This window comes from Nicrophorus vespilloides, unplaced genomic scaffold (assembly GCF_001412225.1).
Source record: "Nicrophorus vespilloides isolate i.1.1-1 unplaced genomic scaffold, Nicve_v1.0, whole genome shotgun sequence".
Taxonomy (NCBI): Eukaryota; Metazoa; Arthropoda; class Insecta; order Coleoptera; family Silphidae; genus Nicrophorus; species Nicrophorus vespilloides.
Window position 1 is genome coordinate 69,322 of NW_017095576.1, and position 27,219 is coordinate 96,540.

At 32.1% G+C, this 27,219-nt stretch overlaps 1 protein-coding gene across 11 annotated transcripts in view; it reads right to left on the bottom strand.

Moving 5' to 3' along the window:
- LOC108557323 (potassium/sodium hyperpolarization-activated cyclic nucleotide-gated channel 4) overlaps window positions 1-27,219 on the bottom strand; it is a 95,513-nt gene that overhangs the window by 64,435 nt on the left and 3,859 nt on the right. For 8 of the 11 annotated variants that reach the window (XM_017913822.1, XM_017913807.1, XM_017913798.1 and 5 more), the window contains exons 2-3: window positions 17,767-17,829; window positions 17,466-17,528 (exon numbers count right to left, since the gene is read on the bottom strand). The exons of 1 other annotated variant lie outside the window; for it this stretch is intronic. In XM_017913822.1, the coding sequence (XP_017769311.1) occupies window positions 17,466-17,528; window positions 17,767-17,829 (126 nt within the window). Of the gene's footprint in view, window positions 1-8,005; window positions 8,139-17,465; window positions 17,529-17,766; window positions 17,830-27,219 lie in introns of those variants that run through there. 2 more of the 11 variants (XM_017913814.1, XM_017913875.1) reach the window with 2 other exon arrangements.

Below are 27,219 nucleotides of genomic sequence, written 5' to 3' on the forward strand. Positions count from 1 at the left end.
CTCGTTCGTGGTGATCGCGTGCCCGATACCGGAGACATTAATTTTTCAAAAAAAAACAAAAAAAAAACTACCATAAATAAAGAGTCGCGCATAGCTCCAATCATAAAGGTAAACTTGAAGAATTTAACTCTTGGAAAGTTCAGTGAAATCGATTCAGATCGTGTGATTTATTTGACCCACTTGCATTTTTTTTTACAACATTAAAATTCAATGATTTGATTGACGATTTTGAAATTCCACGTATATTTCTAAATATTGAGAGTAACTGATCCAGACACGACAAAATCCAAATTAAATCTTGATTAATAGTCTAGAAAAATGATTATAAGTAGTATATGGACGCGTTATATCAATTTAGATGTATATACGATATATACTGGTATTTCAATTAACAAATATACACTGCATAACGAGCAATTCATTTAACGATGATGACAAGTCCGGGATTGCGCGTCTGCTACATCATTTTTAAAACCTGTGTACACATATAATGTATATTTTTGAATATGTTTCAATTACGAGTAAAAATCCAGAAATTTTGGAACGGACTAACGTTAAGCGAGGTTCCACTGTATAATAAAATTTTCATGAAATCTATATCCTAAATAACTTAATAATAATTAATAATCCTAAATAATATCTCAATAACAAATAAACATACGTTGACAAATGTTGACATAAGTGTATTATTTTCATGTTATATAGAGCAAATGTAACTAAAGTTTTTGAAATTAATTACTAGGTGCTTCTGTCGGAAAAAAATATATGAAACAAGTTCCAATTAATGCAATGTGTAATTAAAAAAAGTGGAGAAATGAATAAAAAATACCATATATATATTTTCAGGAATTCTGTTCGATTCCGAGCAATACTTTATGTTAATCACAATAGATTCAAGAACTATATTTACAATAACAATACAAACTTTTCGAATTATATATGATAAAAACGATTAGAAATAAAATTTAAAACTCACTCTGTCCGAAAATATGAAATGAAATAAAACTAAAATTAAATATAAACAAATTATTAAATTCATTTTATTATCACAATATAACTAAATACAAATAATTTTAGTGTAATTCAAATTTAGTTAAAGTGAAATTTACCCTTGTTGAACGCTTCTTTTGAACAAATACATTTTGTATACATTTCAGTTAATCGACTCTCACAACGAAGTTTTATCTTATTTATATGAGGAAATTTATTGGAATTTCCTCCTCATGTTAACATAATTGATTACCTACACATTTGTAATGGTATAAAAACGTTATTAAAAGTATTTCTCTTTAATTTATTAAATGCATCTTGAACACATTCAATCAAATCGTTTAAATCGGTGGTGGTTGTGACTTAAATTGAATAATCCAACCATCAGTAGAACCGTGTTCTAATTTTTCTTTCTTCTTCAAATACTGAAATAAGGTGAGTAATAGCCAGATGGTTAAGTCGCCCTACCCACGATCGAACCGGCGCCGGTTCGAATCCTGGTCAAGCCAGGCCCTTTGTAAACCCCCTCGGTGCTTGCAACAGGAGGGCTATCGTTCATCACAGTCAGTATATAGACTTCCAGACAATGACAGTGTTAATGATAGCAGCAGATTCACAGTCAAAGGGAATAGTGGAATCGCATAGCATCAATATACTACTAAAGTTAACCTATAAGACGACAGCCAACCAACGAATTAAAATGAAATCATGGTAACAGATTGTGAATAAAATTATACGACATAAAAAAAAGTACTGTAATAACTGTTGCAACATACCTACCAATTACTTCAATTTGGCATTCATTTGTATATTCACGTTATTTGCCATTTTGAAATTACAGCGGTCACTATTTCTTAAAAAAAAACTAATTTTTGGTCTTCGAATTCCAACTTAATTCAAAAGCAACGACTGTCAAATATGTTATGTTATTTAGTTATCAATGTAAACAGTACCAATATAATGAGTATTAACAGATGCTTTCGAAACTCTACATAATCTAAGATTTTCTTTCAAATGTATATCATATTTTCGGGCATAGGGAGTATTGTTAACCTCTTATGCATTCTTCGCTTCTTATACTCAATCAATGTTAAACATTTTTCGGTATTCCGTAATCCCAAAGAACGTTTTAATTAACATGGTTTCGATGATGGTGGTCGCATGTGCCCTTGGTTGTAATAGCTTGATGTAAATGCAATGCTCTGATAATTTGCGATTATCTAAATTTGATTATGGAGCTGGCCGCCGTATATGATACTTGCTGATACACGTTTTAATAAGGCGGCGAATCGATAGGCGGGAGGCCGTGGAAACCACTCGAACCATTTTTTTTTTTTTTTACTTTGTGCAGGGTTTTACAGCGCATTAAGGGATTTTTCACCGCCTTTATTATTCTTGCAAGACAATAGCGCTCCTCACTCCCCTTGACCCAGCCACCATTTTTAATAGCAGATTAAAAACGATAGCCATCCATAACAATTTACTTTGTTGCATCTTCACAATATATAAATTAAAGAGAATAGAAAATTAACTTAATCTAATTGTAATTTACCATTAACTTTATGCTGCTTATTAATGCATTAACACTTCGTATTTATTGAACAAACGTAACTAATTATTCAAGCAAGCATTGTCCGAATGCTCAACTGTACTGTAAATATTATCCAACATCAAATTATTTACTGGACAAACATTGACTACGAAGAAAAGTTTTCCTAAAGCTAATATTAGGAATACACCGACGACGACAACAAAATGTTAGCATGTAAAAAAAGTTGAGCAAATTCGGTCCAATTAACAGCGTTATTATTTGCAGCTACATCATTTTTTTTTTATGCATGCCGTAGCGCTACGTTCGTTCCGTCCACGGTATGTCCTCCCTCAGGTCTACGAAATACTGGGTTTTATATACACTTTTTTTTATAATTCGTTTGTTTGCTTGTAAATTCGTCCATGGGGAGCCTTGAAATATGTACGCTAGCGGCTTTTCAAAAGACCCCAAATGGTGTGTGTGTGTATATATATATGCAGAGTGTATATACATTCAGTGGCAGAAATACGAAGTTTTAATTAATTATATGAAAAAAGAAATACGTAATACCTGAAAACTATACAAACAAGTTTGCAATGTGCGATATTACTCAATAAAGGATTGGATCAAATTACGTATAAAATAACATGTTTTTTTTTCTATACAATATATATGCAGTGGAACCTCGCTTTACCTTGCATAACGAGAATTTCGCTTAACGATCAAAATTAATTGTAAGAAAAATGACTCGCTTAACGAACGACGTTTCGAATAACGAGTGACGATGAGAAGAGAAGTCTCGGATTGCGCGCCTGCTACATCATTTTTCAAACTTGTGTACACATATTATGTGTATTTTTGAATATGTTTCAATATACGATTATTTCACTATACGAGTAAAAATCCGGAAATTTTGCAACGGATTAAACTGTACCACTGTATAATCTAATCGCTTCAGCCAATATCTCGGATTGTTTAAAACATTACTGATCGAGGAACTAAATATAAAGAGACTTCATTGTATCAAGACAAAAAATTTAGTGTGCGTATATGTATTCGGAATTTTATGAAGTTTGAAATATAAAAAATAGTAATAATCTTATATATTATTAACATTTAGCCATATTTTAAATAATAATAATTTATTATAATAAAATAAAATAATAACAAAAGTACATTCTAACATAAAATATATATATATATATATTAATAGGCTCGCCAAAGGGCTAACGACCGAGGTTTTTCCGCCCGGGAACATAAATTTAAATATGGAATAATAAAAGTATTATAACAACAATATACAAATGAAAAACAGAACAATGAGCGGAGTAGGAACAAGTGTGTATCAATCGAGGAACATTAGGTATTGGAATAGGAATAATGTGGGATATTTAAATTTGGGAAGGATATTTGACACAGAATTTAGAGAGGGAGGCTATGTTGGATTTAAATTTCAAGGAGAGGAAAAGGTATCGGTCGAGGAGAGGGACTATTTTGGTTTTGATGTAAAGGAGATCATTATGAGGATTGTGTAGAGGATTATTACGATGCTCAAATAACATAATCACAGTTTGTATTTCGAAATCTAATGATTTTAATTGAAATCAAGAGACTGAAATCACAATAAATCACTTAGTTTGAGTTTGTTTTTCGACTACCAATTAATAATAATTGCTAGGTAGATGAACTATTAAGTCGTATCTTCAAATTATATTAATTAAAAATTTAGTGATGTATATCTGTAATATACATAAACATAGGTTTACGGATGCAATAAGTATTTATTTTACAAGATGGATGAATAAATGAAATATATTTTCAGACTATTGAGAGCATGATCTGATTTGTACGCTTTCCATTATAATGTTAAACCTTTTGTAATCCGACCAATGCATGGATGAATTTTTATTAAAATTTGCCGTGACGGTCGCTTTTCGTCCATGCCCGTAGCAGGGAGTATCGGAACTTCCGGTCTGTCCCGTATGAATGATGTTGCTGCGAGATTATTCAACAATCCGCCTCTTTGATAGGCATTCCTATTCAAATACCGGAATTTTGCAGCCGTTATTCAAACATTATACGACTCTGGTCTCTCTTCTATTTTGTGTAGTCTTTAAACAGACCAAAGTCGTACAATACTGAAAATATGCAAGGTAAATAATACAATGCGATTGCGTTCGAACAGGAGAAGTATAGTTAAGTCCCTGCAGGGCTTGAACTAATAAAGACATCTCCTCAAAGCATAAATAACAAGCAAAGACGAGATGACTGCGAGACAGTGCATTTAATGAAACTGGCGACATGGGTTTTCGATTTCGCTCCACTGCAACTAAATAGACTTGTATCAGATCCGATTCCCTCTCATAATTTACATTCAGGAGACTCGAAACTTCCTAATATTCAACAACCATTTCCCAGAGATTCAGTTTCTTATTGGCTGAACTGCACAGACGAATGATGTTCATGCAGAACTGTGGATTATATCTCGTGTTTGCGTGGAAATTATGTTAAGTGGTAGCGGAATAAAAGAAACAGCACGGCGAGAAAAGTTCTTATCTGTAGAGTGTTAAGAAATGCAAAAGGAAAACCCTTTGTGTCGAGTGGGCTGGGCAATTAGGGTGCGGCATCATCTCGAATTTACTTATTATTTTCCGAGGCAAGAGGATTCTTAATTTACGTCTGCTTTTCATTATTTTTAAAGAGAAACACTATATTTCTCCAAACACTTTAAATTATTCACATAGAGATTTAATTAATTAATACATTTTGTTATCTTATTATAGATTGTACCAATTTTAAGAAAATACTAAAATTAAAATTGGAAAACGTCGGTATTAATACAAGGATTCAAATGGTACAAATCAGTCATTGTTTATTTGTTACTTATATTTGTTATATAAACATATCAGAGTGACGGCTTCGAGAGTAAATGAAGTGCGAATACAAATCTATTTTTAATGGTGGAGCGCAAATCGATTAAATATTATACGAAAATGTTGAATTCAACACACAACACACGCTCCTTGAAGTATAATTTATATGTGTATATATAGATAGACAGAAAGAGAAGAGTGTGTCAAGGAAGAGAGGTGTCGGTGCTCCTTCTCTAATGATGAAAAGCGTATAGGCGGACAAAGATTGATTTTTATATTACGTATTCTATGGACGTAAGATTTTAATATAAATCCCGAAAAGCCTCATCGCTATAAGCAAGCTGCAATGTAAGGGAAAGGGTTTACCAGCAGGAATGAGATATTCTGAAGGAGACGAATGTGGTGGAAATGGGTATTAATGGCTTTCGCTGTTCACAAAATAAATAAAAATCTATACTAATTGCTTGGAACTAATGCAAGACGCTCTATAAATTCAAAGCTTACTATTAATGACGATTAACAAGAGTTTCTGATCAAAGGAAGTATGCCAACTTAATATGTAAGTGTGAGTGCATTAAAAATAATTAATTTATTATGAATATTAATTAATCATTAACCCTATCTTTTTAATTTCATTGATAAAATTCAAGAAATGATTACAAACATCAAAGTAAGTTATAAAAGGAAATGAAATTGAAACATTTTACTGAATGCTGTGTACTAATTACAGCATTAATTACATAAAACTTATAACGTGCAATGTCTTTAATTTATTGTTTTAGAATAATATTACTTAAGTTGATATTAAATTTAGTATTTTTATGTATAAGTAAATAAACGTGTTCTACCCTGATTCTCAAATAAAATAATCACGTTATTATCTTGTTTCCAATGTAGACTTTCCTTTCATTTGTTGTCTGCAAAGTAGCGTGTAATACTAACTAAATCCCCTTTTTTAGCTTGTTATCATTAGTATTAGCCTTGCCGTATTTAATGTTATTTTGGGTACAACATTTGCCCATAAATGGAATAATAACGAATTGCACGCAACTAATATCGATCATACAACGGGCATGAAATATTCAAAGCTCCCTTCCTCTCTCGAGTTCAATTGCTGCTGCTCTAAATTCACGTAATACCAATAGAGGTAAAAGCATTAAAAGGAAAAAAGAACGGAATAAATAGAAAGAGTAATCCGGAGAGATGCAAAATCTGTTCTTGAGCTCGTGCAACCGGAAAATTTGCGGATTTAATGGGGTGTATGTATATATGGGATAGAGAAGGCGCGCGGGGGTGGTTCTGAAATCTTTTACAAATTGGCGCGAAAACACCTATTTTTGGAGCAATAAGGGCCCACAAGCCCGCATGAACATCCGGCATCGTTCGCCTCATTTAACATTAAAATCGTTTATCTCCCGAAAGCTCTCACACTCGTAGGTACACAATTCTTTGTGAGATCTTCGACACGACCTCATTGCCAACTCGGACTCCAAATCCCTCTCTTCTACGATTACACCATTATTGGTTCCTGATACTGTTTCCCGTACTTCCATCGAGAAAAATATTACGATAAAACTTCTACAAAGCTTCAAATATTGGTTAAATCCAATAAATAACTCCTAAATCAAAATAAAGTGTTTTAATGACACGATTCTATCAATTATTTGTCAACAAAAAATAATAAATTTTTCATTTTCTATTATATGTTCCACAAAACACATGCATATTCCATTAAAATTTTATGCAGAACATTAGTTTTTATGAATACTAAATACTTAATAATTACATAGATTAAGCTATTTGGCGAGAAAATGGATCGTAAACGATATTATCAACATAATTGATATTAGCAACAACATAAATTGATAAAACGGAAACGTTTTTCTTCATTAATAATACGACCATAGGCACAAAAGAAAAATCGTTAATCGTACAAATTACAAAAGAAGGAGACCATTCATCGAATTCTGCTGCAGATAATAAAACAAGAACATTCGTTTGTTACCAGCGAACGTAACTGTATCATTAAGATCGCTGATCTCGTATTACAACTCTTAGGCGTTTTTTTTTTTGTTAATTTTCGAAGATCCACAAAAAAAATAACAAATTCACAAATATATTAATTCATTAACAAATATATTTGTAATAATCACTCTCAAATGAAGGAATTTTTACTATTGCGTTTAGCTGTTTCTATATTAATAATCTATTATTTTATATCTATAATCTAAACGTCTTTATAGAAATTTATACAATAATTTGGGACAAAACGAACAAAATAATAACATAGCAAAAAATTAACGGTTTGAAATAATATATTCTTAAGAAACATTCAATAGTTTATTTTTTTATTTAAATAATATTAAATTAATATATTGGAAATTATGTATTTATTATATTTTACTCATTGAATTAGTTTCTTCATTCAACAAAAATATGTATAATTTCGAGTGTTTAAGAAAACTGTATATGTTATTTATTATAAGTGTGATTTTTAGTGTGATGGCTAGATGAGGGTAGATGTGCAAGTGCTCTGGAAACAAAATAAATGTTTAATTGTGATAGTTTTTTAAAAGTGATAGATAGTTGTTCGTAGACTCGTGGTACGTACGAGTCAGTGTCGGTGTTGTAGTTGTGGTTGTTGTTGTTGATGTTGTTTTGATTTTCATTGGATGGTTGCGATCCGGTACGACGGAGACGCCAGATGGCGTGTCTGGCCGCCACCAGGCGGGCTAGACTGTACCGCGCCACACTGTCTGTCTAAATGAGCCGCCCCCGTTCAGCAGCTCACCAGGCTACACTAACTCTCTAACCTTGCGACTTGACGCCGCCACCGCTGTCGCCGCCTCCGCCACTTTCTATACCTTCGTTCTGCCTTCCCCGCAGCGCAACTCTTTCCACAATCACCGACGCAAGCGCTGCTCGAAATCCAAAATCCCGCAGAAACAACAACGAAACACGAAATAAAAACAATAAGCAACGGTAGCTTGCGTTTATTTACAGCAAAAACAATAACTTACATAAACTTTAACCACAGAATTATCACTGTAAGCTTTCGTTAATTATATTATACATTACTTCATAAATAATGAAATTATTCTTATGATTTTGAACATAATTTATACATAAAGATACATCTTTTGTTTAAATATGCTATAATTTCAAATTTAATGAAAATTCTAAAGTTGTGATAGATTAATAATAATTTAGTTTCTAATTTCCCGGCGAATCCACCACAGATTTTAAAAAAGTATAAAATATTGAATTTGAGCAGTCGTCTAAATGTGAAGTAAATGCTGAGTATTAATTGAACGAATAGTTATAAAAAAAAAATAAAGGAGTATATTTAGTTATTATTATACAATATAAATAACAGTAAATAAAGTGGTTATTGGCATAATTCAATCTGTTATCAACTATGGTTGAGGGATAAATGAACCAGATGGTTTTCTGATCATAAAATATAACCAAAGTGCATTTAGCTTTCAAAGTAAAATCGATATAATAAGTAACCCACACATCGGATGCATCGCATATCATATTTATGTTTCCACATGAAATATTGCGCTTTAATATTTTAAACTAGAACGTGTTTATTGGCTAATTAGAAGTGACCATTAATTATACATCGATCATTGACATCGCAAAGACGGTAATTGTTCCAAAGTCTCTAACCTCACCATTATTGTTAATGTTTCATAAAATGAATAGGGCCGTGTTTGATCACTCAGTATTGATCACAACCATCGGCTAGGTCATGTACGTTGATTGATCAATCATCACTTATACTTTTGACAACGTTCTGAAATAGATATTAGTTCTCATTTTTAAAGCTTCGTTCGATACTAATTACTTGTCAATTACAATTTGTATTTTCCGTACAACAGGATTTTTTTATATTGAATTACATTTACAACTGAAACATTTGAAAAAGAACTTCGGATTTGGACAACAACACTTCAAGGAAAATCTATCTGGATACGCTTGACCCACAAGCCGATAGGATGCAAATTATTTAATTTTTAATTATAGATACTCGAAAAGCATAAGAGACAAAATTCAAACTTCTTAGGAAATCAAATTCATGTTCTATTTGATGATTTATTCGCTTCGAAATACGTTTCACAGTACCAAAAAAGCAATTACCATAGGGTCACAGCTAGTGTAGATCGAAACAAGAATTGTCTTTAGGTTCGGAATTGCTTTAGTTTTCGTCGTGAACAAATTAAACTTTCCGCCGAACCACACCATAGAAATTCAAATTACTTTCCTTTAATGTGCAAATCGAACAAATCGAACTCGTTCCATGCATGTTCTATGCCTGTGCTGCACAAGGGATTAAAAAAAATACTAGCTTTGAATAAAAATATAATATACACCCTTATTTACATATTTGTTTCATTCTGAAAAAATATATTTATGATTTCTGATTTTTTAATTATAAAATCTAAAACCCGACGATGATGATTAATTAATAATTAATAAAAATATAATTATTGCATATAAACACTGTTGATAATAAACTTGAAGTCTGAGAGAGAAATGCGTGTTTTCTTATTGTTTTGTTCAGTCTTTACTGAATTTAATCTGATACTTTGTTTGTTCGATGACTGTTTCAAAATATAATTATAAATTGTTTTCGTTCTTACGGATTGAGTTTGTCCACCCTCCCCCGGTGTAAGAACGTGTTTTGTCTTTGTGCCATGCTGCAACATTAAGTCTACCATTTGTGTGTTTGCGAGCGAGCACTTTTTCTTGGTAGTTGCTCTCGAGGAAATTCCTTTTTTTTTCCCGCAGAGACAAAACAATCTGTTGCAAGAAAATAATCCTAGCGAAAAGATAAATGAACAAACAAACATATTTACCGATTGCTTTCTTCTGGAAAGACGAAATGTAGGAAAGCGTTGCGATCTCAGCCGTGCAGATAAACAAACATTTCTACGAACCATTTCAGGAGAAAACGGATTTTTTTTTCAATTTTACCAATTGAACGGGTATTTCATGTACATGATTTATTTTCATATTCGATTAAATAAACTTAATAGTTATTGAAAGTTTTGTGCATTTATGAATATAAATTTCAACTAAGATATTGTAAGATCTGTTTTATTTTCTGTTTCTTTTTCTGCAGTGTGTTTTTTTTTTGTTGGTATGTTTGTCGTCCTGACCGTTGAAACTTTAGCAATTTGAATGGCAAAGGGAAACTTTTCTATTGAATACATTATAGCAAGGAATTGATTTTGTTGACGAATGCTACGCAGATTCTGACTGCTAGAACGTACGCAGGTATGAGGATTATTGAAATTGGGAAGCTCAACATTAATCTAATTATATTTGCAATTAAATCGCGACGAGATTCCAATGCCAGATTGTTAACCAATTTACCAATTTCGAAGCAATTACAGTTATTGCCGGTACTCGTGTCCGGTAGCGACAGACAACAAGAAATTTCCACGCAAATTACGTAATTAATTTACGAGAAACGCAGCGGTCGCTCTAATCTAGTTATTCAATTTTTCTCGTCTCGTCTGGTCCCTCTTTTTCACACCATCCAACAAACGTTCATGCAATCACCGTTTCAAATTAAAATTTTCCGGTTTGCATTTCGATCGATAGTGGATGTATGTTGTATGTCAAGTGTATGTAGAGAGCGAGAGAGAAAGAGAGAGAGAGAAAGAGAGTTGTGGGAATATGAGAAGAGAGGGAGGGAATTGGGGATTGGATATGTCGGAAACAATGGCCGGATCCGCGTTTACACATCTGCATTTCAGGCAAGAATTAACATTTAAACAGCACATTAGGCCCAAACAAATAGCTCTCTATGACTGAGGGAGGAAAGGAGCAGGCAGCTACGGCATCTTCTGCCTCCTGCTCACCGTTCTTGGGCTTGACGGATTGCCTCCTACAGCCTCCTTAATTACAAAAGCCCCAACACGACGATTTAAACCACCCGCCTCCGCCTCCTCAACCAGAAATTGTGTCCGAATAAAACTCAATTACAATACCCACATCATGCACATATCATATTTCATATAAATCAATTAGTTTCAAGTTCAAGGACAAATTAACTTAGGACAAGTTTCAATTCAATATGCAAATATCTTTTAATTGCCTTACAGTAGTCAGTCATATTCTACTATTCAAATGGATTGTTATCCACAATACAATTATCACCACTATTTCCTAGAACTGTTCAAAACAATCTAATCCGTATATAAGTTTAACATCAATACAATTTTACTATATTTAACTACTGATTTACTTTGGTAACACTTATTATCATAATTACTCAGGACATTCTATAATGACAAATTCAAGGAATCAATAATATATATATTACTACATTGGAAAATATTTTAATTTAAGATGATTAAATTCTACAAGATATAGCTTAACAATTTATATTTTATAGAGTTTGCTCATCAAATATTATGGTTCTCTACATAGATATAAATGAAGTTCGCCGCTTTTCGTGTTATTTATATTACAATGAAAATTAACAAATACATTTGATACGTTTTAATAGCAATAAATTCAGTTTAAACATATGTGGGATAAAATTTTTGTGAGATTGCATTAGGTAAAGTTCAAATTAATTACGGTAGTTAATGAACTTGTTTTTATATTTCGAAGATCGAGTCACGAAACGTGAATTTGGTTCGCTCGTTTTATTTTCTCCAAAGTTAATAACATAAAATCAATGTGAAAGCGATTTGAATTGGCAACTAAGTAATTTAGCGCATTTGGAAGTTTTGCCGGGATGTAAAGCGGTTTTAGCTGCGAAAACTGAGGAAATCCGGCTATTGAGGCGCTCGTGTTCCTCCTGCGCCACCACTTTCACTTCCGGCGAGGGATGGCGCGCGCTAATGAAGCCTGAAGAAATAAAGACCGCAACCTGAATTTCCAAATGTAGGCTGCATCCTTTTGGTTAGGGTTTTTACTCTCGAAAGCGGAGAGGAAGAGTTAGAAGTCGGTAAGGTTGTTGTATTGATCGAGCCACTCTCGGCGCGACACACTTCTTTTGTTGGCAACACCTTCAACCCCCCCAGATCCAAGTGTGAACTGGTGGGTGTATGTGTGAATTTTAACCCCTTTCCCCGACCCTGGACTACAAGCGCAAAATAACTTAAACAAGACAAGGAATCACTCAAATTATACTTTAAAGTTACATATTTTTTTCATTATTAGTTTATCAATTTATATATAGTTTTTAAATTATTATAGCCCTATTTCTGCTACCAAATGGTACTTATCGAAGCCCAGACACAGGAATTATATTTATAGCAATAGATACAGACTAACGCATAATTCACTTATGTAATTTATTTTTGGTATAAAAATAAACCATATTATTTTTATATAATCTAATAAATAACCATTGAACAATTAAAATCAATACGAGTAACTCAAATAAACTAATTGTTCTTCATTTAAGAGAAACTTTCAGGGCTCATTAAAAATATTAAATTTGTTTGTCTTCGAGTCAATAATTAAGACATGTTCTTTTTAGAGTACTTATGTTTGTTTGGAAATGAGGTGAACCGCCATTCCTTTCATTTATTTACCTGTTGTGGCATCTATTCGTGAATGTCCGAACTAAAACTGAACTCATGCTAGAATATGTATATACATATATATGTACGTAAAAGGTTAAGGACTTTGTGAAGAAACTAATTCGATATTGGTTAGAGGGCGTTGGGGGTTTATAAGTAATATTAGTTTTTCTACCGCTTTCTTTTGAAACTTCAACGCGTCCGCTCAACTAACCATGTTTGTGGTTAAAAGACCACCCCCGAATGCATGCTAGACGACTGCGAAAGTTCAAGGGGAGGACAAATCAAGTAAAAAAAAAAAACTATTTTTATCCCGTGACCTAAGCGAAGAATCGATGCCCTGAACGGCTGTGCCACCTAAATACCCTCTTCCTTCTCCTACAGGGTATACCTCTTACATAACTACTTCTAGATACGTAAGACGCGCTATTACTTTCGACGAATGAATGAAAATATTGGACGTTGCTGGTCGCTGTGGTAAATTAGGAAGGACCTTGGCCGGAAATTTCTCCCATAAATCACGGTGAAGAAGTAAGTCATGAACTACATTTGATAACGATCTTCACGGTAGACATGCTAATTCATTGATTCTTCTTAGGCCACACACTCGCGTGGAGAGATTTCCAACGTAGATAGTTCGTATTAATTAAAGGAAGAAAGAAAGGGAAATAACTGTACATCAGACAAGTCGCATTGGAAAATACAAAGAACATCCATCAATAGCCTTCTATTGATCGGGAATTCATAAATAGCTGATAGAACGTAGTCCTCTTGACGTTACTTACCTTACCTCTCTATATAGCAAACAACACACACTGATAGAAACAGACACATTTACAGAAATATTACTTAAATTAATTTCAAAAGATATCTAAATCTACAAAAAGATCTCAAAATCCACACTATTACTCAATATTCAAAATTATGATTCGTTGCAAAAGTAAAATTAAAGAAGTAATTAATGTATGTTATGAAAGGACACCACATTTACAATTACAAAACAATTTAAATATTATATAATATATATGCGGGAATATATTGAATATATTGAAAATCTCAAAACAATTAAATTGGTAATATTAATTTTAACATTTATACAATTACATAAATAATAGCAGTCACGAAAAGTGTGAAATCTTTGCAAAGATATTCATTCGATTTAATTGTAAATACGTAATAAGTTTGATATTATGAATGGCGTTATATAATTATTATGTAATGTCCTTATATTGAATTCTATTCTACGTGCTGGTAAAAGGTAATTCCGGAGAAAAAGAAATAATGAGAGATCATGCAATCAATCCAGTATGCAATGTGGATGTAAGTATTACGTAAACGCATATGGATGACGAAACAAACAAAATACAATTATTCGAGACGAATTTCCCCCAAAACCTACCGAACTACAAAAGTTTAAAGAAGATTATCACAAAACTAAGATCGTGTAAATAACAAAATGATTAGCGAATACAAGAGAATGAATATATGCATGCGCAGTGCGCGTACCGTCCGTTGGGGGGCTCTGAATATCGATTCTTTCTTCCCCATCATCTCTCATCCCTCTCCGAATTCTCGGAATTCTCTCTCTCTCTCTCCTCTTCTTTTTCTCTCCATACCATTTTCCCCTATATCTCGCCTCTTCTCAATTCGCCCTTCTCAATACTTCTTTTTGCTTGCACGCCTAACCTATCCTGCACACATACATCAGGAGTTACTTGTATTCATTCGAGGCACAATCAATATTACACAATACATACCATTAAGAACACGCTCTTTATTATCAGATTACGTGAGTGCATCCGCATGTTATAGTATCCGTAAGAAAGAAAATGAAAAGACATCGATATCTTAAACGTTAACTTTGTGATGGAATAAATTTATAATCCCAATGAAATTAATATTTCTCTTATATAAAATTATCATTTTAATGTATTGTTCCGTTTTTTTGGTTAATCTAAGTTGATTTTTCAAAAGTAAAATTGCTGCTACTGAAAACAAGTTAATTTTCTGATACTTAAGAATACTATTACATTACATTTTTATACAAATACTATTACCGTTCTTAGACCGCGCTTTAAGGGCCCCATAGCCTTATGCGAACCGGCAGGCACGAACGTGAGCCTACACTAAACATTTAGGCTGCGCTCCGTTTTTATGTTTTTTTTTAGACTCGAGTCATAGGACATGTGACAAAACAAAGGTTTCACTAAAATTGTTTAAGGGACCCCAAATTTTTTTGCCCTGGGCCCCGCACTTGCTAGGGACAGCCCTGTTTGTAGCCGTGAAAATTGCACTAAACTTTACCATATTATATGTTTCATGATTAAAACGAGAAAATTTTACTACTTATCATTTAAAATAATTTATTAAATTTAGTTACCATGTTCGAATAAAATCAATGATGAACAATTAATTACATAGACGGTTTATTAAAGTTCTCTTAAAGCAGTTTTACTTTTACACGCTTAAAAATACAAAATATACAAAAAAGATTAAATACAAATGTCTTTCGATATGCACATTTTAATTAAAAAAAAAATCATAAAAAAATAATAATTAAATGTTTACGTTTGGTTTGGTCCTGTACGTTTGTGTTTCGGATTGGGAAATGATAAGAAAGCTTCCCTTTTGGCTGCTACTTTTTCACCGCCTTCTTTTTCTCGTTCTTCGTTTTGTAATAAGATTAAAAACTTTTCACAATCCCGCGACCCTTCATTTTTCTGACAGCCGCAAAAGGGAAAATGTAATTATACGAGCCTCGAAGATTATTTTCTTTCCTTCACATCATTCATTCCATTTTTTTATTTACTTTTTTTTTGAAGTTAATAATAAATTATATTTGAAATAATGCAAATATATTGTTGGGGCAATCCTTGCGTCGGCTGACATTGATGATAGAATGAATGCGGTGGGGCCCTTTTTGCGTGGGAGAAGGGAGGGTCGTGCGATCACGATGACGGTGCATTTATCATCCGCGATGCGGGAATAATTCGCGTATTAAGTGGGGTTTTGGGCAGAGGAGAGCTGTTGAACTAGACGCGTGGGCGCATCCGGATTCGCTGAAATTTCCGTATTCCGGAAACTTTCCAGAAACGCACACACTAAAACCTAACGATCTCAAACCTACAGACGAACGTCACCCAACCAACCCCCCTTCCCAAGTTGATGGCACATTTCAAAACGCTCATTAACTTAGCCCACTTCCAAGCACATGGGCTACGATGAATCCAGTTCGTAAAATACAGCGAATATTACGAGTTCCAAAAACCGCAGGTCCATACTGATTCGGATCAAACACCAAACTTACATAAGAGTTCTATATCATTGAACTAAATTACCGACGACTTTCAGCAATATAGTAATTAAATACTTTAGCCAAGACTATAATTTTAATTTTGAAAAAACAAACAAGTAAATAAAATAATTTAAATTAATTTCTAGATACTGGTATCACTCATATAACATAGCTCTTTAATAATTAATAGATAATAACAATTACCTACAAAGTATAGGATTCCAAATAATTTAAAAAATATATATTAACAACGAACAAAACGCTTAAATATTTAAAATGGTTCCTAACAAAGTTACAATTTCTTGCCATGTTCTAGAAGTTAACCTCTATAATAAATTGATTTAACGATATTATTGATTACACGATATTTCCTTAGAACGTAACTATCTAGTTATAAGAGGTATACCTGCCAATAAATCTATAATAATAGTAATCTCAGTTTTACAACTTTTACATCAATTCTATGTGATTTATACCTTCAGCCAATATCTAAATTTATGTATTATTAGTCTAGGAACAAATTATGTTTTAAATACACAATATATAATAAATTCAGTTTGATTTAAATTATTTGTATTTTACTATTACTGATATGAATAGCAGTGAATTACATACTAAATACTGATCTTTTTGTGAAGATTGTAGTACAGAAACATTTTCCCATGCAATAGCATTACGTAGCAACAGCGAGATGAATGAATGAGACCGTGAATAGATGTTTATCTCTTTTGAAGAAATATTTTGATAGGTAGATCTGGTAAACATCCCTATACACTCGAGTGGAAAATATTTTGAATATAATTGATGAATAAAATGATAATATGTTTCATTAATTTACTTAATTATGCATAAATGTGGCGTAAATATGTGGTTTGTGAATTAATTAAAAGTTTTAATTCCATTTTGATAATACTAAAAATTGGATGACTGAACATGTAATGATTAGGTGTTGTACATAAATTGAATAGTATACATGCGAAACATAGCATACATCTTGGAAATAAGCTCTTAAAACTACAACATCGACATGTAAGTAGCAAAAAAACTTGATTAACGGTTTAATTAAGTCAATATATATATATATATTTAAGGGATGGAAACAATTAGATTTAGTAACGTAGAATGATGATTGCTGATGATGATTCTTTTTTTTTTCAATTATTCATCGCAACACAACACCAAATAACAACAAATAGACACAAACGCATAGATGACAAGCCTACCTCCATATGGTTGACTGTTCCGCCGATCTAGCCTTTGTGATAAGTAATGCTTTCTCCCCATTTCTAGATAGGAAAAAATGAAATGTTATATATTCTATCTCAATTTAAAACGTTTATAATTAATTGATCATTAAGGACTTAGATTTGATGAAAAATTCAATTTAATGAGCGGTTATTGGATACATCGCAGCCCCGAGCCTGGAAGGAAAGTTGTAAAGTACGCAACATCAAGATATGTGGACAAAAACGACACAAACTAATAACGTAACAGACACAAACATATAGTATATAACAAGCCTACCTCCATATGACTGGCTGTTCCGCCGATCTAGCCTTTGTGATAAGTAAAGTTTTCTCCCCGTTTCTAGATAGGAAAAAAAGAGAGATACAATAGGTTAGTATAAAAGTGGAAGATAAAAGACAGTTAGATAGAGAACAGTAAAATAAAACGATTACACACAGATAAATAAATAAACGAAAGAAATCACTTCAGCGCTCAGGCAAGAAATTAGTGTTGATATGTTTAAGTGAGTAAGATAGAGGGAGGCTTTAATAAATAAATCTCAGTGTGAGATTTAACGAAGGAAGGAAGTAATATAGAAAAAGAGATAGAGAAAACGAGGAAATATCTTCGAGTTTCAATTTAAAGGCGAGTCTGACAATTTAATTATACTTCAGGGTCTATGTTAAACGGCTCTAGCCGTTACCCACTTCACGGCTCGAAATACCCCCAACCATTTGATCTCTTCTACTCTCAGCCCCTTGCATTTCTAAATCAGAATCATTTAATTTCTCCACCATCAATAGGCATCATCAAGAAATGGCAATTTAAAATTGAAAATGCTATAGTAATTTAACGAATTAATAGTTGATACATTTCACTAAACTTTAAATATACACAATAAAATTCATAATCGTTGCGCTGTCCCCATTAAATTATCTTCTACTTCTTTTCTCGCTCGAATGAGATGTGAAATAAATAATTGAGACATTGAATACGCCTTGGAAATTGCTTTCAACTCGATTTAAAATTGATTGCTTTATCGTGCGATTTGCGCGGGTTTCTGAAAAATGCTTATGAATATTGAATATCATTGTTAAATTATTATCTTTTCAATGACTATTGCTGTTGTTGTTGTTGTTGTTCTTAGAGAAACATAAGTACGGTGTTATTGTGAATTTCCTGTTTTGAAGGTAATTCGTATAATTAGTTTACAGGTGAGTTTGTCATATATTCAGTAGTATATAATAGAGACATGTAGAATAAAGGATTCTAAAATTTGTCGCCAAATTAATTAGTTCAACGCAATGTACAAGATGTACAATACAAGATGTTAGAAAATAAATGTTTCCATACTAGATTTGCTAGAAGAAACATACAAAAAATGAATACATATTCTAATATTTTACACTAGTTATAAACAATTGAAATACTTCGAATGTGACGTTATGATAAAATTTAAACATTTTGCTACAAATTTAGATTTATTTAAAAAAAAAATCAGTTGAATTCTCTACGATTTCATGCAAACACTATACGATCGTAAATACATTAACTATTTAAAACAGAACTATACCCAACAAGGGTGCTTCATTAAATTGTCTCCGGAGAAATTTAAAGGCATTGCTTCATGAATTCGTAAAAAGCAGAAGGAGAAATCGATCTCAGTACGCACCCTGCGCACAATAATAAAATAATAATTTTCCGCTGAGGAAAAAATCGTAAAACGAAATTATAACAATGAAAAATAAGATGAGAAAGCATTTGGGGGGAAGGCTTTTTAATTTCTTCCAGAGCCGACGCCGATCCAATTAAGTTAATAAATTTTTCCTCCTTGTGTTAATGAGAGGACTGGGGGGAATATTCTTTCCGTGATCGGAATATCATAAACTTCGTTATTCCGTTTTCCCATTAGGCTACAAACCCATATCATAATTCCGGCCGCTCTCGAAGCCTCAAACCAGAACGCATTCAGAATTAATTCATACAAGACCTGGAGCTTGAAACTTTACAAAAAAAAAGTTGGAAAACTTCCATATGAACGTGATAATTCACACATTATCAAATATATTAATATAATAAAAAAAATGTATATAGCTGTAAGCATACAATTTTTTTTTTGAGTTCAAAAGTAGCTGAGAAATTAAATAAATGTGATAATCGAAACAATTACTTCACTTTGATCTTAGCTTAATAATACAAGAAAATATTTTATATAAAAATGACAAAAATTTAACGGCTGTTTATCTGATCTTTGTATATTTCTATCATGAATGTTAAGGGATTTATGTGAATTTAATCAGTTTTCAAATTAAAATGTCTGTTTCATGAAATCATTTCAAAACAATGTGATCTGGCAAGAAATGCAACTTTATCGAAATAACAAAAACATTAATCTCGCAAACTAATTTACTTGTAATTAAACACGAGTTTATATCTATATATCTTCATTATACTGCATCTACATAGTGTATAGCTTATTTAAATTTGTATACGTAGCAGGTTGGTTTGCTGAACCGAAAATTCCCAAGAAAATTTCAAAAGTGAAAATGACATTAAAAACAACTAAAATATGTACTTTATTAATTTTGAAAGTGGTAATGATAACTCATGCAATAGTCTGAACTTAAACTAGCCTTAAATACAAAATATTCAATCTCCTACAAATAATTTGTTATGTTCTATATAAGTCACACTAACTAACGGGCAAGCCCGACAACCGAATATCGTCTATCGAAATCCCGACTGTATATCAAAATCTCAACAACCATAATCCCGACTATATCAAAATCCCGAAAGTATCAAAACCCCGACTATATCGACAATTTCTACAATAACATTTTTAAATTATTTCGGAGCGTAGACACCTAGTGCTACAATTTTATTAGTAATAACAATAAATTATTATTAATTTATTTGATTTTGTTGAATTATNNNNTGAAATAATCTCAAATACAATTAGATTATTAATTGTTATTATTTATTATTAATAACAATTTAAAAATGACTACGCTCCGGAATAACTTAAAAAGTTATTGAAGACATTTTCCATATAGTCGGGATTTTAATATAGTCAGGATTATGGTTGTCGGGATTTCGAACGTCGAGATTTCGATACAGTCGGGATTTCGAACGTCGGGAATTTGATTGACGGTATTTCGGTTGTCAGGCTTGCGATTACCACCGAAAACTAACAAGTACTGAATGTAAGATGACATTTTGCTATACAATTAAGAAATGGACATTCAAATATTGCATTTTATTTTTATTAATTTTTTTACATTATTTTTTAAATTTCTCGATTCCTGAGAATGCCCTAATAACAGGAAAGTCTGCTATTTCAGGACGTCTTGATAAACAATTACTACCAATATTACAGATTGTTAATCAGTTTTCAATGTATTTATTATTATTTTTTTAGCTACAGATATGTTATTAAATATTCCTGTTAGGTGCAAGCAAAAATCAATTAAAAACTCTAACCGTAATACGATTATTATTAGATCTTGTACTAGGTATGTAAATAATTAATCAACCGGTCAGAACTAATAATCGATTTTCTATTCGAATACCTAAAAAAGATTAACATTAATTACTCAATTCCCAGACATTTATTTAGAATCTTCTATATATATGTATATAAAGTATAACAAGGAATTACATTATTTTTAAATTAAATTTCGTGATTTCAACAAGTCTATAAAAACAAAACTAAATAGCAAAAAAAAAACTATGAGCTTTTGATTCTTTTCAAACGCTGGTTACCACAGATACGCGTAAAGTTTTCGCGCCGCCTCCACTTGGAATGTTAGCCGTATCACAAAACCGCAATTGTACTCTTGTTTTTCTGCTAAAAAAAATATACATTTAATTGCGATGAACTTTTGCATCTTTTTTAAAAGCTTTGAAAATGTAATAAATATGAAATTATAATATTTCATTTGGATTTATTACATAAATATTATGATTGATGCAAATACAAAACATAGATATCTGCTGTAGACAACATGAATAAGCGCTTATTTTCAATTGAATTTCATACAAATGAAAACAATAACTTAACAAAAAAAAATGTAAAATAAATTAAATCTGCGGTCAATAGTCCGCAGTAATATGTGTGCATACAATAGATATTGTTATACATTTTTTTCTTGAAACGTGCTCTTTATAAGCATATTTTTATTTATTGAATTGTATACTCCAAGGCATTAATTTTATTGGATAAAATCCCAAAATCTAGAAAATAATATTATCAAACAAAGAAAAGGATCAACTGCTTCAAAGGGATATTGATCAGAAAATAAGCTTTATGAATTGAAAAACATATATATTATTAGTACATTTTGCTCAAATTTGAAAAGCAAAATAAAAGATTTTTTCCAAACTATCATTATATAAAAACGGAATGATATGATATTCATTGGAAGTCTCAATTAAATTTATCATATTATTGTAAAAAAGCTTGCTAATTAATTATATCTCCAACGAAAATCGTAAACTAAAATTTCGTTCCATTTCTTCATCAATTTTTGTATTAAAATTTAGAAATTTAGATTTTCTTTATTTATATCGCTGTATAAATTGTAAACTGTAACATAGTATCTTCGGCTTTTCAAGAAACGATTATTTCATGCTATACATAGAATTTAGTTAGCGGTATTTGTTGAGTGAAAGGAATGAGAAAGTGTATGTAAAATTCGAGGTCTTTGCGCGACCGGCCGCCTATTGATCAGCAGCAGGAGGAGGCACACGGAAGAGTCACACATTCGACCCAGTTCGGGGGGCTGAGGAAATGACATTTCGACGCTATACCCGACCCCCGCGGCTGGGGATGTTTCAGAGCGGACGGGGCGTCGCCTTTAAATACAATCTCACTCGATGTCGGTCATCTACGAGGATTTCCAAAAATTAAGAACAAACACGCGAAAAAATGCACAAAAGTATACATACATCTTATACGAACTTATCTTTTTATGAGAAGGATAGGATTAAAGGACTTTGATGCACGTACGGGAATTTCGTGAATTTGTAAATGCGAAAGCATGCATACTAAAAGACATTATAAAGTGCACAAACTCTTTCAAACATATATTGTCCGGAAAAAGCACGAATTTCTTCCGTTCCTGATCCCTTCATCTACCATTCCTCTTTCTCCCCAATCAATCGCAACATTTATATACGCCACTTTGAGGATGGGCTTGAAACCAAGGAAAAAAATGCACAAGTGGAGCACTTAAATGCGAAATCCAATTTGCATGAATACCACTTTTTCCGCTTCTGTTTAGTCATAAAGTGGAAATCAGATTATTATGCAAATATTGATCCTACGGTGCATGTAGAATTTATAGCGGAATTTGATTCTTGCATTAGCACCCTTAGCACCAATTGAATTTTTTCTTTAAACGTTTTGCATATATTAAATTGGATGTTTACATTTGTTCACCTTAAACATTGTAATTATTTATTGAATAATTTGTAAGCAAATACATATGTCGTAGACTGAATTAGTTTGGTTGATGGAATCTTTGGCATCTTTGGTCATTTCCCGGGCAGAAATTTCCCGAGAAAAATATTTTTTTTTATGTCGTGTAATTTTATTTATAATATGTTCATCAATTTGAACATTGAGTAAATTTAAGATCTCTATTGACATTTAATCTTTCCCGGTGGATAGTTACCATTATGATTTTTTTTTTATTTGTAGGTTGGCTGTCGTCTTGTAGGTTAACTTCAGTAGTTTATTGATGCTCTGCGATTCCACTATTTCCTTTCACTGTGAATCTGCTGCTATCCTTAACACTGTCATTGTCCATCGACTTGGCTGAAGGTCCATATGCTGAACCTCATTCATTTCTCTATCCATCTGTGAACGATAGCCCTATTGCTGCAAGCACCGATAGGGCTCACAAAGGGCCTGGCTTGACCCTGTGACCACTGGCACGTGGGTATGGCGATTTAACCATTCGGCTAAGTCGCCGAATATTACAACTCCAAAATTAAATATATATTAATAATGAAAGATAAATGAATATTTTTAGACCTCTATTCCAAGTCTTTATTGCAAAATCTATAGAAAAAATATTTTTAGATTCCAATTTACAACTTTGGAATCTGTTTTTAAAAAAATCTATTTTTAAATTTGTAAAGCCCACCGAATGATTTACTAGATGTACATTGAATACCATCTATACCATAGATTTTTAAATTTGTTCTATTTTATTTTTATATTACAAATATATAAAATATTAACATAATAAATTCACTCTGCAATAGATAAGAGTTAATTAAATGAATAAACAAAACCCGTTATTTCTATTTATGTCTTAAAGCATGTACTGTCGACCAAATACTAAATTGATTACGCGTTGCTTTGACGCTGTGCAAGCACTTAAATTCAATCCTATTTGCCTATGTTTATATACAGACCACATCATTTCCTCACTCTCAAACGAACATTCATGTTCTATCAGACATAACTTGATCGTAAAAAATATATATTTTATGAAACATAAAAGAAACTTCTATAGCGGGTTATTCTATAGTCATTGTTTGCGCTGTTCGCACCTACGAGTTGATGTAACTTATATTAATAGATATTATTTTAGAATACACATACATCGGGTAAATTTAAATGCCTACATATTGTGTAAGTATCCGAAATATATGTTGATGAAGTCAACATAATTTAATTATAAAAAAAAATATATAAAAAATTCGACGTCTTCTTTTCATTCATTTTGTGTCCTTTTGATGTTAAAATTAAATAAACTGTATAAGCTTTAAAATGTATAAAGGTAAATTTATGGAATGCTCATTCCGCGCTTTTCAGCTAATATAAACAAGAAATATTTACAATTTAATAATGTCGTGAAGCACATTATATCATTATTGAAAGCAAACCACAAAGTACGCTTTCAATGGGTAATTACTTTATTAGCAAGTTAATAATATGTTTATTAAAAGCGCTTACATAATGGAAGCTGCTTCAATATCGATTTGATACATTACCAATGAATTTACCTCGATAATGTTCTAAGAGCTTCACATAGATTTTCTGTTTTTGTTGTAAAAAAAAAACTAGCAATAATGAAGCTACTTCGTATACCTTTATTGGCAATAAAACCATTTTACCAAAGTTGTGTTTATTTTTATTTTACAAGAATGGGGACTATATAAAGACTATGTTTAATTCCGCCGCTGAATAAAACCATTTATATTTGATAAAATTGAACGGAAGGTATTCCTATTTGTCAGAAACACTCAGATCCGAAAACTTATTTCCGTCTTATTCATTGCAAACATCTGGGAATCATTCTGAAAACCTCATTTCACGTTAAAACATCTTTATGAGTAACAATATTATCCAATTTCTTCAGAAGAAAATGATCTAAAATAGATGTAGGTCCATGCACAAAAGGAACAAAATACGAAAGTCTTTCAGCATTTACTTTCACGCCAAACTGCAACGTATTGTTGTGTCCAACCACTTTATTATTAATTATTAATATATAAATACTACGTGTACTCTATATCTATGGAAGTACAGTCTTATGGAAAGTTTCCACGAACATCAAACAAGCATATGGGCACTTGCAAACATCTGCATAGTGCAATAAAACCCTTTTGGAGAAACTCTTGGGTTTCTCATACTTTGCTAGTTTTTACAAACCCATTTATGCAACCTTCTTAAAAGGGAGGTTTGTTACAAGTTGGCAAGCTAACTATAAAAAATATTCCACCCACAATTAACCACCCCAAACAATTGTAAGATTTCTCACCCTTTGGACCTTACCGACAGCGGCGCGTTTGACTTACATCCGCTGGCGCCTTTGATCTGCACCCCCACATAGCAAATTAGCATTTACCCTTAGAATATTGTTCTCTATTCAATACGTCTTCTTGCATATAAGATGACATTTTTCTTATTTCAAGTTAGCATGTTGAAAGAGCTAAGGCTTAGCCAGTATGTCTACTCATGTATAACCATAGATGTACCTTGTATCATATACCAAACAAAAACATTTGAAACTATTTTAAGATAGTTCTAGTTAGCTCTAGAAGAACCTAGTCCTAGTAATAGTTCTAGTTTTACTCTACTCTTGACCAGCAACCTATAGTTGTAGCAACTGGAAGCTAGATTACGACACTGAAGCATCTAAGTGTTAAATAAATACAATTAAGTATACTGACTTTAATCTTGACTCTTCCATAAAACCCACTAGGACTTCACATCGACAATGCTACAAATTATTCCACAATGTCCAGAGATATTCCATCCCGGGACACGACAGTATTTCTCTATCGTATTTGTAATGAAATTTCCAGAAAAATAAGTACATTTCTTTCATTAAAAACCATTTTAATACAATATTTATATACACTATTAAATAGTAAATATAGACCCTATGCATTTACTTACTTAAATAGTACTAAATTCGATTCCATCTTTGTATTTTCTAAATCTCATTTTGAATATTCAAAAATTTCATTAGCATATGAATTCGATTAGAAATTGTAGGGACGAGTTTCAAATAAATCAATTGAATTACGTGGAACCTCCTTTTTCTGTATATTGCAAATCAATTTCTGTTTGTACAAGCTTATGTGTGAATGTACGTGCTTTATATGTGCTTCGCAACAGAATATTCACAATTAGGGACGAACTGAATTCAGGGCCAACATGCGCTTCATTTACTATTCATTTTCTGCATACAGCCTGATTGATTTATACGGAATAAATCCAGTTTGAATCTAGTCGATGATATCGACAGTTGTTTTTTTCTTTCAAAGGAAAAATATAACGTGAGGAAGCCAATATTGGATATTGATTAGTCTACAATGAAAAATAATTGTATTTTTTTAAATCTTTTTCAATATTCAGAAAATGTATTTCTAGAAATTCCAAAGATTTATATTACCTTAAATCAAAAGCAGGTATTCAATGTCATACTAAAAACAGGCTACTTTCCAATCTAATTCATATATTGATCCTCTTGTTACCATATAATGATTGCAAACAATTTTAACCCTTTTAACTGTTTGACTGAATAAAATGTTCAGAAAAGAAGAATTACCATTTAATTTGGTTGGTAAGTCAAGGGATGAATCTTGATAACTCACACCAACCGATGTTGATTCTCCTGACGAAGTTGTCTAAAAATTTGTTGGGTCTAGAAATTTAGGAATTTCTGGCTCATCAACGAATTTATTTATATTAATTTCTATTAAGTTGTATTCCCATATTGTTTCCTTTGGTTGGAGCTCATTCTCAATGTGAACAAGGTTTTGATACCACGAGTATATTTCTCTGGTAACTTACATGTCTATAAGATCATTCTAGTTCTACTGATTTACTGTTCTATAAAAATCTCAACTAATTTAAAGTTGCCTCCGATAATCACGTCCACTGTCCATGCAAACTTTTGTTGATCGATTGTGAAAATATGAGGCAATTCCCTTTTCTAATTATAGCAAAATTTCAATCCCCGGTCGAAACACAGGTTTTGTATGGCATGAAACGTTGTACAATCTACAGACTGTTATCGCGTGGCGACCATCCGGTGCGGCCGGAAATGTTACATTTCGCCCGGCAGTAAATTCACCCCCAATTGTCGGTAACCTCGATTCAATCGTCTGAAGGGGATCCTTCAATTACGATTGAAAGTACACAAAAAAAAATATTATACATAAAAAATCGTTTTAAATTTGTTTCTATTTGTCATCCAAAAAATATTAAGAATTCAAATGTACTAT